The sequence below is a fragment of the Urocampus carinirostris genome, chromosome 12, assembly GCF_059441175.1.
Source record: "Urocampus carinirostris isolate Australia breed hairy pipefish chromosome 12, RoL_Ucar_1.0, whole genome shotgun sequence".
NCBI classification, from domain to species: domain Eukaryota; kingdom Metazoa; phylum Chordata; class Actinopteri; order Syngnathiformes; family Syngnathidae; genus Urocampus; species Urocampus carinirostris.
The window spans coordinates 2,724,778-2,739,491 of NC_142360.1; the positions used below are offsets into that span (position 1 = coordinate 2,724,778).

Below are 14,714 nucleotides of genomic sequence, written 5' to 3' on the forward strand. Positions count from 1 at the left end.
CTTATTAGTCAAAAAATAGTACCTCTCAGTTTTCTAAAGGTTGCTGACACTTGAATTAACAATTTGAATTTTGCAAAACTCTTAAGTCAAAAATGAACGGTTTATATATTGCTAGCTAGCATTTTTCTACTACTTTTCCAGTTATAAAAGAGGGAGCATTGTCAATTTCTTTAAAAAAACTTAACATACACTCACAATGTTAAGTCTTTATTGTACAGTTCACGTGTCTGTTAAAAATATAAACACATTTCCTTACCTGGTTTGTTAAAAAAAAAAAATCTGCATTTTTTTACTGTGCAACAAACCTCAGATGAATTTTGAGTTACCTTATCATGATTTTGAATCAGACAATAACTTCAAGCCAAATGTGTTTTTTTTTATATTTTGGGACATGGTTGCAAAAATTAAAAAAAAATGCAGCCACTTTAAATTGATGGGATGTGCTTGATAGATGACAGGTGAGAATATTTTGTCCTCATAGTTGGAATTTCCGTCTGCATGCGTCCATTTCATGGCGCTACAAAAAGATGAAGGGGATCGTTAAAATATTTCAACATTAATACAAAGTCAATAGGAAAATCTTGTGCTTTAGTTAACGGGTTTCTACACGTTTTCATAGCCAAATTCTAACATTTTTAAAAAGGACTATATCAAAGCCAATTAGATTTCTCCAGTACAATTAAAGGGGAAAATCCGAAGTAAATCATATTTAGCAGAGCACCAAATATATCTGCGACTAACATATGCAATTTATTATGTTGTGTGTGCATTAATCAAGACATGTTGCTTTTAGATCTTGAGTATATCACAAATGTACAGAAACCCCTCACTAATTCACACTATGGCCATCAGTGGTTCAATTCTTTGCGGATTTTGAATAGATATTGTCTTTATTATCATTGATATTGCATCATGCATTGTGTTCTGTTAAACAGCACACCGAGGGGACAGATTAGGGATGAAGCTCTGTGTTAGTTGTGTGTGACTGTCTGTACGCACGACTGTGATAGGCTGGTGAAAGCTGTCAGGGCATGCGCAGTCCACATCTCTGAATCAAAACAAACTGGAAAGCCTAGCGACCACTAGCTTTTAGGGGCTTGTACCATTGAAAACAAATTCATCAGTTTAAGCAGGTTCTGAGGGAAGTAAGAAGAGCGCAAGATAATTGTGATCACCAAAGGGTGCTTCAGGGATTATTAGGTACCTGGAGTGACTTGGGCTCTGGAAGGCTAGGCTAAAAACTCTTCAAAGCCACCATTGCAGACCATGTATCACGCCAACACCATATCCATTAGCCATGAAACAGATGACCTGAAGCAAGAACTCCTGAAAAAACGCTTCATTCGGGATGGTTTGGTTTTGATCATTACGGAGATCTGCCACCATTCGAGGACACCCAATGCTAGCGCAGAGCGAGCCGGCCGCTCTCTGAATTATTTTTTAACACTAAAAAAGATAAATCCCTCCAATTTAGTTTTACTTTGTGTGATGGCAATAAAACCACTTATTCAAATGCAACTAGATGTTGTGAGTTATTTGTAGATCAATGATTATTATTTAGTAACAGTAGTATACTTGTCAGTAATTAAGGCATCTCTAAGTATAACCCTTTGGGGGCTTTAATGAAGCTATGATGCAACTGTGCGGATTTTCACAATTAGTTTATGGTTCTGGTCCCCACTAACCACAAAAACTGAAGGAACTCTGTATTTGTTTTTGAGACAAGTCTCTCCCTATGTAGTTGAGTAAAATGACAATAATTTGTAGCTTACATCTCCAGAAGCACTATGTTCTTTCTATTAGAAATTACCACTGGGAAACACTACCTTCATTGAATAAATGTCCATAATTGATATGTAATCCTTGCACAAGAAGACATTTCATAGTGCCCTGTTTAATGGTAGCATACCCCTGTCCTCTTGGACAATGCTGTACAAACTTATGACCAGCTGCCGTTAATCACAAGGGTAGGAGAAATACAATGGCAAAACAAAGCCACCATAGAGCGTTGTCGGCGCCATTTTTGAACAGACTTTTTGAGAAACATGGTAACAATTTCAATCATTTACAAACGATGAAAATTCAAGCACTTTTCAATTCTTGAAAACATAATATTACAATTCAAGCATTTTCACAGAAATCAAGCACCCGTATGAACCCTGTAGTTAATAGCCAATTATTTGAGCTGTAGGAATATAGTTGAACCCCCGGGATACGGCGCCAATTTCACTTTCCAGTGTGTAAGAGGTTTTTCAGCCCCTCCTTACATTTTTCCCAAAATACGATGTCAAAAAGAAATTGTTTCCCATGCTATTAAAATTCAATTTAACAGTGTCGACGCATACTTGTCTATTGTTCAACATCACATCAAATTTTGGTATTGGTTCATGTCATGAAAATGCCGATATGCTAATGGATGAACTCCCCTCGCAATGCTTGTTTGCTCTCTCAGTTTAGTTCAAAATCTCATGTAACAAACTTGAATTTGTTAAGCCATTTCTAAGAATTTCAGTATGCTAAAGAAGCAAAACGCGTTAACTACTGAAACACAGCTTGAAACAATAAAGAAGGCACACCTCATTGGGCTCTCTGAGGAACATGGCCAGAACCAATCAACGATTGAGACAATTATTAGAAATGAGATAAATGATTGAATCTAGGAAATCTTCCAAAGGCATTAGAAACAGGCTTTTTGGATGGATTAATATTTCACCAAAATATAAGTGTCAAAGACAAGTGGTTCTAATGGGAAAAAAAGATAGAAAAAAGCATAAAGATATGCTCATAATTTGAGTTTAAAAGAAAACCATTTATCAAATTTCAGAATAAAAATACTGTGTAAAAAGGGTTGACTTTTTAAAAACCGCTTTCTTTATCCCGTGTTCATCCACCCGCTACTCCAGTGTACCAGCTCGTGTCACGTCACACCAAAAGTAAATAACATATGTATCTTTTATATTTATGTTATTTTATGTTAATCGTAAGAACATATTTGGCTGATCTAATGTAAATATTGTTATCAATCAAAATCTAATCTAAACTACTTCATAAGTCCAAGTGTGAAAGAATGTGACCTATAGGTTTTGAAACTGCTAAACAGATTTCGTGAAAATGTACACAGTTGTACTTTAGGTCTCCTGTCAGTATCTTCAGCTAAGTTATGTATCAAGGCACACCAATAAATTACCAGCAAAATGGATAAGAATCTGCTTTCATGGGTTCTTTAATGCCCTCAGGTGGCCAAAATGGGTACAGCAGGCCCAACTTCCAACCCCTCTAAGTCTCCAAATCCCATCTTCTATCAGGGTACCGGAGGTTCAGAGCTATTTAATTATACGTAGGTTGATACCCCCGCTTTTTGGAAATTTCATCTCAGATTCAAGTCATATCCTAGGGTCTACATTATTGTAAATCAGGAAAATTCCTCTTGATTCTGACACCCCAAGCTTCAACCTCTTCCCATGGCCTATATTCCCATATTAATGCTAAGCAATATCTCTTTTTTCCCACTCTCACCTTAAGGACCCACTCGTACTCCCCAAACTTGGAATCGAAAGTTCCTTTTTGCAGTGAACGAAGCTTGAGCGTGAAGCGAGGACCCAACTCCTGCATTCCCACTTTCTTCTCGTTCTTGAAGATGTACCTGGAGAAACACAGCAAACGTCCTCAATACGAACCGTTGTTTCGTATGTATCTGCTGGCTTACCTGTGAAAGCGGAAAAAAATGAAGTCTCTCTGGTTGTGGAAAGTGGCCACCTGCCTCCCCACGAAATGGGGTCTCTGTGGGAAAAGTGCCGCAAACATTCGTCCAATGCTGTGGCCCAAACGCGTAGAGAAGTTGTTCAAAATCACTTCCGGGTGGTGCTCGGTAGGGTCCTTGCCTCTTCTCTGATAACCCCCCCAAAAAAGATCAGATTTGGATCGGGTTATCTCATTTTTGGTTCAAAAATAATAATGTCGCCCAGGATTACTTTTAAGTGACAGTATTTAACAATTCACCAATAGAGGTTGTTGGAGCTTAAAAGGGAACTAAAGCATTGAAAGTAGACACTTATGAAAGCCCAGGGTACACCACTTAGTAAAATTCCCAAACTTAATTCTTATATTATCTTGCATGAAATTCAGCTGGAGTTTGTTAGAACTGATGTAAGCGTCTAACTATATTGGCTAGGAGTAGAAGCAACTAAAAAGGACAAAAGATTAGAGCACGCTTTATTTAAACAGAGCAGCTAAGATAGCAGCTAGCGGCAAGTCGTAATTTGTACTCGTGGCTAACACAAATGGCTTAAAAGGGAAACTGTGGAAAAAAGATTCCTGACTAATGGGATTCAGGAATGTTAGCTTGCCTGGACAGCTAAGGAAGGCAAGTGACACTGAAGGACAACTCAATCATTATTTGCACAGAAGACAACAATAACAATAGCAGCCAGCGGCGATCTTTAGCTTTTACTGGCCAATGTGAGTGGCTGAGGGCTGATAGAGTGAAAGAAGTGAAAAATTCCCGACTGACTGGATTAGGTGACGAATGCTTGCACATGACGGTATGGAAAGCAAGTGACACTAATGGACAAAACAGACGCATCTAATCATAAGACTCGTCAAGTGGCTAAAAACTTGATTTAATCTCTTTCTTTACCTTGAGCTCTTTTCTTAGTCGCACGCTGCTGACTTTGAAGTGCGCCGTGGGCCCCTCCGGCAGATGACAGAGGACCATACCATCTTGAAATTGTTGATAAGAAAGTTGACAGGAGTTTCTGTTTGAATCAGCTGGATTTTTTTGGGGTCAATTAAGGATACTCGGGACTCTCCGGTCCTCGTTGATGACAATCAGGTAGGTGAAGTCCCTAGCAATGCATTGCGGGATGATCTTTTTGAGGGCCAAACCTCTCCTGTAGAAGACGTGAGCGTTGGGGATGACCGTGGCCAACTGCTCGCAGAACTTAACCGTCCTCTGTGTGGAAGGCGCCAAAATGGATCAGATTTTTCCCAAATAAACATGTACGTGAAGCTCTCACCCCTCTGGGTCTGTCCGACGTGGTGATGAGCACTTTGGGGTTGGTGATGCCGTTGAAATAAGTGGAAAATTCATCGGTTGCCTCGTCAAATGCCACCTATACAAAACAATAAAATTCAAAGATGAAGCTAATAAATAAATCGTCATACAACTAGGGTTGCAAGGATTAATTAGCGTTGTCAACATAAATCGATAATAAATCAGCCGACAATTGAATTCATTGATGACTTCTAAAGTTTGTCAGCAAAGTATGCAATGCAGACATTGCTTATTATGGCAGTAGCTCAGTGGCGCAGAAAGACAGTTTAACGGAACAGTCGGACTCACCTTGGTAAGATTCAGTTCACATTCAAGCCAATAGAATTTTGATGACATGATTGTATATTTTAGACACATATATTTCGCTATAAGAGCGCATAAGATTTATGCCAGACTGTGCGTGACTTGAGGGTTAGAAATGAAATGCATAGTCTGAAGAACACATGACGGTTGTCAAAACCATTTGATTTCAAACTGTTGAGAATTGAAGCACATTGTTAAGCGCTTTGGGAGGTCTTCATTGACTTGAAAAGTGCTGTATAAAATCATTTACCATTTTAAGGTCTTTTGTTAAAGGTACATTGTGCAATAGTAGACCACCAAATGACAGTGGAGTGTCTAATGCTAATGGAAACCAGTGCCAACAGTGTAGCAACAAGAAGTCAAACGTAAATGGAGGCAACTACTAGGTATCAATTCTGCTGTGTAAAAGACATGCTAATTTCTCAACTCCTTAAATTAGAAAAATAAACATTGGTATGATAGTTAATGTATTCTGCCCATTACACAAATTCAAGTTTTTTCTTACTGAATTAATTTTTTGTACATTTAGCAGGAACTAAATATTACACATGGTCCCTTTAATGGCTTTGTAGTTGACCACTAAAAGTTCTTGAATAAATGCACATACAGTGGAACCTCGGTTTTCGAACGCCTCTCAGTTCGGACAAATCGGTGTTCGACCAAAAATTGAGAAATTCTTGCTTCGCTGTTCGGTCAACAAATCAGAGTTCGAACGCCGGTACACTAAGGTGCGATGCTGAGCGGCGTACAGGTGTTTTAGCCCCTAATTATGCCTCCGAAGAAGTCGGTGCACGCAGGCCAGGTGAAAAAAAAGTTGTCCGTCCAACTATTGCCTTTAAGAAAGACATAATAGCTAAATATGAAAGAGGTGTACGAATTTCGGATCTTGCTAGTGAATACAGCATGGCTAAATCTACTATCAGTACGATAGTAAAGAATAATGAGGCTGTGAAATCGAGTGATGCGGCTAAGGAAATTAGCGCTATAAGCGAGCAACTGCCGCAAGTTTTGGAAGAGGTTGAAAAACTTGATGATTTTTCTCTCCCCACCATCCACCACAAAGGTAAGAAATCCTATTCATAATCCTTTTTTATTTTTACACGTTCATGTTAGCGTAATCTTTCGTACGGAAGACTACGCTAACGCACGATTAGCCTGGGTTAGCTTCATGTTTACGTTCTTGCTAAATACTCAGGGTGTTTGAACGGATTAAAATTATTTTACATTACTTTTAATGGGAAAAACGATTTTCCGTGATCGACCAAATCGGTTATCGAACAGGGTTCTGGAACGGATTATGGTCGAGAACCGAGGTTCCACTGTATTTGTATTATTAGTTGTGATGGCAATGCAACACACAACACTAATTACTAACAGAGTTGAAAGCACAGTTGTAATGTGTTGTGAGTTGCATTGCCACACAACTATTAATCTCTTCCAAATTATTATTATTAGTTGTGATTGCTCCAGCAAGGCACGACTACATTGCCAAGTGCTGTAAGCACAGGCAATGTAGTTGTGCCTTGCTGAGCAAGCACAACTAATATAAACCCCAGAGTTTTTTATTATTAGTTGTGATTGCTTTAGCAAGGCACAACTACATTGCCAAGTACTGTAAGCACAGGGCAAAGCAAGCACAACTAATATAATCGTCCGTAATCTTATTATTAAACCTATTAATTGTGATTGCTTCAGAAAGGCACAACTACATTGCCAAGTGCTGTAAGCATATAACTAGACAATTCCCGTGGCAATTGTAAGAGTTGTGATTGAGCTGGCAGATGTTGGTAGAGAACCGGTAGCGTTGAGTTGTTAGCATTATGAGTTAGCATAAAGTTTTTAACTCCGAGAGATGTATTTGTAATTTTTAACTTGCAAGCACAACTATTATAATCCCAGAGATCTTATTAAAATTATTATTATATCTATCTTCTTCCACCGAATTTTGAAGGGCCTCTCCTCCCAGAGCTTTTGGAGTAGCCCAACGATTTGTATACCAAAAATTCCGGCCTAATCAGGACTTCCATGCGACAATGCGGATAAGCGATACCATGTATTTGCGCAACCTAGCTGTAACACTGTGGGCAATGTTACAGCTTCTTGTGCAGCCAGCCCAAGTATTAGCGCAATCTAGCTGTAAACACTGTCGGCAATGCTAACTTCTTCCTAGTAAAAAAATTTGGTAATGGCTATATTTTAACGACTTCATATTCACAAATTATGCTAATGGGTTCCGGTTAATGAGTTATGCTAATGGATACATACTAAAAAGTTAGCACGGTTAAATGCCAACTTCTTCACGTTAAAAAAGTTTGGTAATGTCTATATTTTAACAACTTCATATTTACAAATTATCCTAATAAAAGTGAATTTCCCTTCGGGGATGAATAAAGTATCTATCTATCTATCTATCTATCTATCTAATGGGTACATGTTGATAAGTTATGCTAACAGCTACATGCCAAAAAGTGATGCTAACGGCTAAATGCTAACTTTTTCATGCTGAAAAATTATTCTAATGCTAACCTTCTAACGACTCAGCAAACTGAATGGGCTCAATGCATTCCAGATGGGCCAATTCAAATGGAATGGCTCATTCTTTTCAAACATGTACATTTTAATTTTTTAATGTGTAATAACTGTTATTACTATGTTATCACCATGGATGTGTTTTTTTAGACCTCCACAAGGCTTTTCTTTATTGCTAACGGTTGTGGGCCCATCTCAAATGAACTTGCTAGTACCGGGGGGGGGGGGGGGGGGTCCCCCCACAGAACCAAGTAAAAAAGGACAGAAACATCTCTGAGTTAAAAACTTTATGCTAACTCATAATGCTAACAAGATCAATCACAACTCTTACAATTGCCGCGGGAATTGTCTAGTTATAGCTATCTTCTTTCGTAAAAGTTTGACGAGCAACTCCTCCCAGAGCTTTTGGAGTACCCCAACGGATTATATACCAAAAATTCCGGCCTGACCGGGACTCCGATGTAATGATTTTGGTAAGGGATGGGGATCACCATGACAACACAGGAGCCTCACAAAGACGATTTTTTCTTGCATAGACATGAATGGGGTTTGCGATTTCCCCATCCGGAATACATGGGCCCATTCCTTACCCATGTGTAGTCATGGTAACGAGGGCTTCCCAGAGGGTAGTCATGGTAACCAAGGACTGTCCAGAGGTGGCCCAACCCACATTACCTTTAACCATGGGTAAATGGTGAATTCCAAAGAGTGGATGCTAGCGAAAGGATGCTAACAGCTATGCTTCATGCTGAAAAATTTTGGTAATGGCAATATTTAACGACTTCATAGTTACAAATTATGCTAATGGCCTCATGTTAATGAGTTATAGTAATGGATACATGCTAAAAAGTGATGCTTGGAGTCCCCCCACAGAACCGAGTAAAAAATTACAAATACATCTCTCTGAGTTAATAACTTTACGCTAACTCATAATGCCAACAACCGGGGTTATATACACACATCCCGGTATCATCTTCCAGATCCATCACAACTCTTACAATTGCCGCGGGAATTGTCTAGTTTACTGTTCTACTGTTGCCAATGAGCCGGTTCTTGGTTTACACGGATGAAAAATGTTTACTGGATTTTAAAACATTATTTATTTACCTGCCCCTAAAAAAATGGATTTACGTCTCTAGTGACCGAGAATTGTGCCTACTTAGTACTAGATATTATTCAATTTCTGTACGAATTGCAGTATGTTCAATAAAAGACGTATTTTTTTTAACTGTATGCATTTTTCTCTCATTTATTATCACTTTCCATCCACATAATGAAATCAACTTCATGCTAAATGTAAGAAAAAAATAATTATCCATTTGGTCGTCTATTGGAGAAAAAATCATTAGTTGTCGCCCTACACATATGACTTGAGTAAAAAAAAAGTGAGACGACACCTCAGGATCTTCGGGGTCGACTGTGGTTTCGTCGTATACTCTCTGGTTTTCAATGGTCTTGGGGACTTGTTTTGGAGGAGCCTTCAGAAGAGAAATTTCAGAAAAATCGAAAAACATCAGCCATCACTCATTATCGCTTGTATACATCTAGGCATATTTTCTGTGACCCAGCCCCACCCCGTTTTTAATAGTAATTGAGCTTTTTTGGTGAATTGGTTAGGTCTCACAATTAGGAATTTCTCGAGACAATTGTCACACAAATAATCACAATTGACAAATACATTGTCTCCAAAATAAAAATCCTCTGTGCATTATAAGCTATTATGATAACATCAGTTTATATTACATATAAAGTACACCTTAATAAAATATAGGAATGTATTGGTAAATAAATCAAGTGGAAAAATTATTAACTTATCATTATGTTACCTTTACTAAAACAAATGCAAAAATTGCAATTTAGCCAATTAGGTTAAAACCTTTTGATTAACAATGCACAGGTGAGGTAACAGTTCATAAGGTGCCATCTGTTAAATACTTATCTTAAAAAATATATACATATTTTCTTCCGAAGATTGAAAAATACCAAAAACACTGCAGTTAATTATAAAAACAGGTTAATTATAATACAAACCATATAAGCAAAAACTAACCAATTATAATACAAACCATATAAGCAAAAACTTACCTTTTTACCCAAAAGTTTTTCTTGTCTTTTCCTTTTTTTCTTCAACTCCAACTTAAGCTGAAATACATAAACAAATTATATACAAATGACTTCACAGGAAATATTGAGTAGTGCTACTAAAATATTATTATTATACAGACACTCCCCTACTTACGAACATTCGAGTTAGATATATGGATATAGATAGATACTTTATTCATCCCCAAAGGGAAATTCACATTTCCAGCAGCATCCCTGAGCTGAGAACGATACAATAATAACAATAAACGCTACATAAAAACATTTATTTCGGGATGTCGAAAAATATCCAGACATTGCTGTAAGTTTTGGAAGCTTGATGCTGTTGAGAAAATGGTTGGATCATTCTTTTTCTGCCATTTTTTTACTATGGAGGAGGAAGTCGCCTAACTCTGGAAGCTCATCTTCCAAAAGTTCAAACTTAACTTTATTTATGTATAAATAGCATATTATTTTATGAAATGTTTAATTTTTTAGTACAAAACAATATAGGTTACTTATCCTTAAACATACTTATAAACCTTAAACATTACATTTCATACAAAATATAGCACTGAAGCAACCTACAAACAAATTCAACTTACAAACGATGGTCCGGAACGTATCCCGTTCGTAATAGGTCAGCGTTTGTAGTACAATCCAGCATACTTTTTTACAGTATTAAAGCAAAAAGCTCAAATACCAAATTTAGGTTGGAACTATTTTAAAATTAGTTTAGTTGAGTAATGAAAACTATATCAAACTCATCACAAAATAAGAGGATAAATTCTGTGTATTACTGACTTTAACCTTATGCTTTGCTTTACTATGAAGGTTATGGTTTTTTAATCGCTTTCTTATGTGTACTGCCATCGCCAAATGAATGTGGTTTTCCCTTTTTTTTACACTGAGTTTTTATTTTTTTTATTTTTGTCGTTTTAAAGTCGAAAAATAATAAAATAATCTTTAAAGATAGGGACGATTTTGCCATGTTCACAACCCAAAACAACGACATTTCCATCACACCAAAGGAAAAAAAACACGTCACAAGGTGAATCATTTTATAACGTTTAGCTTTTAACTTTATAGTCATCTAAAACAAATGTGGTTTCTATTTTTATGACACTACAAGTTTTGTCTTTTACTGTTTGGTTTTCAGCCAAAAATTATGTTTTTCAAAGCAGTGGCGGGCTGGGGATATCACACTTAGGCCTTCAGCTCCAGTCTAAACTAGTGATGAGTCCTTCGTTAATGAACCAGTTCTATGAGCCTGATCTTGGAAGTTAGTGCAACACGTACAGCCTATCTTTTGTAGCAAAATCTTAAGTTAAACAAGACGCTATACAAAAAAATTACATGTGGACTATAGTTTAAAAAAAGAACAAAATGAGAGAGACCGAGAGACTTGGACTGATCCAAGCGTAATGATCGACATTTAAGGTTCAACCCAGCCTGAAATACAGTGGGACCTCGCTACTTTGCGCTTCGACGTTCGCGGATTAAGAGCTTTGCGGGCCTAAAATAATAATAAAATAAAACTATTAAGCATTTTTGAAGGGGCGTTGCTACTTCGTGGTTCCTTGTTTGCGGGTTCAGAGCTTCGCAGGTCTAAACTAATAATAAAAAATTTTTTTTTTTAAATCTTTAAAAAAAATGTAAGCATTTTTGAAGGGGCGTCGTTACTTTGTAGTTCCACGTTCTCGGGTTCAGAGCTTCGCAAGTCTACAAAATAATAATAGAATGAAATAATTAAAAAAAATATATATATATAATTTTTTTTAAAGCATTTTTGAAGGGGCGTCGCTACTTCGTGGATTTTCACTTATCGCGGGGGGGTTTTGGTCCCCATTGACCGCGATAACAGAGGTCCCACTGTACAGGTCTGGATTGGGTTCTAGTTTACAATCTTCATATTAGGCTGAGAGTGGCTGGAAAAACTTTTTCCTTCTTGCTAAAGGCTTGATCACTTAGGAGCTGTCCGACTTTTTGCTGTTAACAACAATATACATCCTTATGCAACTTGTTCTATTCAGGGTTAATGGTTATTTGTGTGATTGCTTATGTGGATTAGTGCCCCTAGCCAATCATCGTTTGTGAAACCTGTGAAGTTTCCCAAGGCCCGCCGGATGGCCTTGACTTTCAAATTGATTGGCTAAACCAACAGCTTTTTTTCAACACTGTTGTTACAGGGCACGGCCTACAGGAGTCTTTTGTGAAGGCCTAAAAGTAAATCTCAGAGCAACAACTAATGGCTGACAAGTTATTAATTAAATGCTTAAATATGAAGGCACGCATTTGGAAGCAGCACAACCAGGGAAAGCAATAATGAGAAGCTGACAGACAATTAAGAATTATTTGATAAATATTGATTGACAAAATATAACTAACATCACATGATTTGATTCAAATATATTTTTAAGCCAGCACAGAAGGCCTTGTAGGCCCTTACAGCCCACCACTGGTTTATAAGAACGTTAATTCTCGCGATGTTCACGACCCAAACGAAGATTTCATCACAGCAAAAAAAAGAAAAAAGGAAAACACTTAAATGGTGACGTGCTAATGAAATCTCGAATACAAGTTTTACCTTTCTTTTCTCCTGCTTGAATTTTATAAACATTAAATGTCTCCGCTGTTTGTTCTTGATTTCAGACACGCTGAAGGTGGGTGGGAAAGCGACGCTTGTCTCAGTCTTCTCTTCTTTCACCTCGACGCCTTCTTCCGTCTCGTTTGTCTGCTCCGCGCTCTTTTTGTCGTCATGTTTCCTTATATTTTTATTACTTTTTGTCGTCACGGGAACTTCTGTTACATCCATTTAGACGTGTCAACGGAAAAGAGGAATTAGACTTCACGTGCGTGGGGAAAACTACCTCTGGGTATTGTGTTCATTTCCTTTTAACATCCGGGTCTTGGCGATTGTTTAAACACATTGCGACCTCTAGTGATGCGGAGGGTGTAAAGCAGGGGTGAACTAAATGTTGTTTTTTAATTGCATGTATTTTTGTAGTAGTTTCGTTGTAGTATTTGAGTAGAATTTCTTTAGTATTTTTGTAGTATTTCAGGAGTATTTCTGTGTCATCATATTTCCATATTACGGCAGTATTAATAAAGTATTATTTCTGTAACATTTCTGTAGTAGTAATTCTGTGTGATAGCATTAATGTAGTAGTATTTTTGTAGTATCTCCATAGTAGTATTTTTTTAGTATTTCTGTCAACATGGTAGCGCGCATGGATGTTGCGGCTAGGTGCTCTCCAGCTAATCTTCTATTTATTGCCGTACTCTTGTCTTTTTTTGCTTTCATTTTTGGACACATGTGTGGACAAAAATACATACAGTAGGGACGAACTTATTCGGTTGGGTGGGCGTCTAAATTTCGACTTTTCGGGCACTTTTTACACCGCCTATGATATACTGAGCGAACTTCAAAGGGATCCGGCATCCTTGTGGACAACTATTCCTCTTAATAAACGACGACAACGGCGCCGTAAAGACAGAAAACAGAAGCGTGGTTGCCGTGCGGGTAGAGGTGTGAAGCGTGCGAAATCGAAGGAGCAAGATGGACGCGAGGATGTGACTAATTCCACCATTCATTCCTCGCCGGACAACCGACGCTTTAAACTCAACGCTCACGAACGGCCCCAAAGGCGACATCTTTTGACGATCTCTACAAAGACTACAAAGACTTCAGCTAAGCCAAATGATTCAGCAAAGCTAAAATTTAGTCTTTTAAATATTAAATCACTTGCTCCTAAAGCCTTTCTTGTTGATAACATTATTCGTGATTACAAACTTAACTGTATTGGTCTTTGTGAAACTTGGTTACGCCCAGATAAGTATTTAGCGCTAAATTATGCTTCACCCCCTGACTATGAGAGTAGTCATATAGCATGCACGATGAAAAAGGGTGGCGGTGGCGCGCTCATTTCTGAAAAAAAACGCTCAAATTTAATCGTCGTACCTCTAATAATTACAAGGCGTTTGAGGCTCTTGTGATGCGGTCCTCTCTTTTGTCAATTTATGTAATAACTATCTATCGCACACCTGGGCCATACACAACTTTCTTGGACGAATTTGCTGAACTTTTGTCTGAACTAGTAACCTATGCAGACAAAATTATAATTATGGGGGACTTTAACATTCATATGAACTCCCCACTCAGTTCACTTACTATTGTGTTTAGGTCTCTAATTGATGCATTTGGTTTTAATCAACTGGTTGATTTGCCAACCCATAAAGATGGAAACACGCTAGACTTGGTTCTGACACAAGGAGTTTTAACCTCAAACATTATGATGTTACCGTGTACTACCGTTATCTCGGATCATTATTTAGTTACATTTGAGGTGCTAGCTAAATGTAGTGTTAAAAAAGCTGAAGGATTTAGCGGACGCAATATGAGCAATGGCACAGTTTCTGAGCTCTCTGAACTCCTTCTTGGAGCAGTTGCGTCCTTTCCTTCATACAATGGCTCGATTGACTCACTCATGAATGAGTTCAATACTATCCTGACTAGTGTGCTAGATTCAATAGCGCCCATAAAACTAAAATCACGTCCTAAAAGACGCACGCCTTGGTTTACTGATGAAACTAGAACCCTTAAACAAGAATGCAGGAAATTGGAAACAAAATGGCGCGCTACCAAGCTTGAGGTTTTCCATCAAACCTGGTGTGACAGCTTGTTAAAGTATAAAGCGGCCCTTGCCTCTGCAAAATCGGGCTACCTTTCGAAGGTGATTGCGTCTCA

At 37.9% G+C, this 14,714-nt stretch overlaps 1 protein-coding gene across 1 annotated transcript; it reads right to left on the bottom strand.

Annotated features, from left to right (window-relative positions):
* Positions 1 to 191: 191 nt before the first annotated feature.
* rpf1 (ribosome production factor 1 homolog) lies at positions 192 to 12,877 on the bottom strand. Its single transcript, XM_088348983.1, has 9 exons — positions 12,555 to 12,877; positions 9,971 to 10,027; positions 9,283 to 9,363; positions 5,016 to 5,111; positions 4,798 to 4,951; positions 4,637 to 4,719; positions 3,707 to 3,888; positions 3,517 to 3,643; positions 192 to 517 (listed from the first exon to the last, which is right to left on the bottom strand). Exons 1-9 carry the CDS (start codon positions 12,780 to 12,782, stop codon positions 476 to 478), a joined length of 1,050 nt encoding a protein of 349 aa, XP_088205109.1. The 5' UTR covers positions 12,783 to 12,877; the 3' UTR covers positions 192 to 475.
* Between the last annotated feature and the right edge of the window lie 1,837 nt (positions 12,878 to 14,714).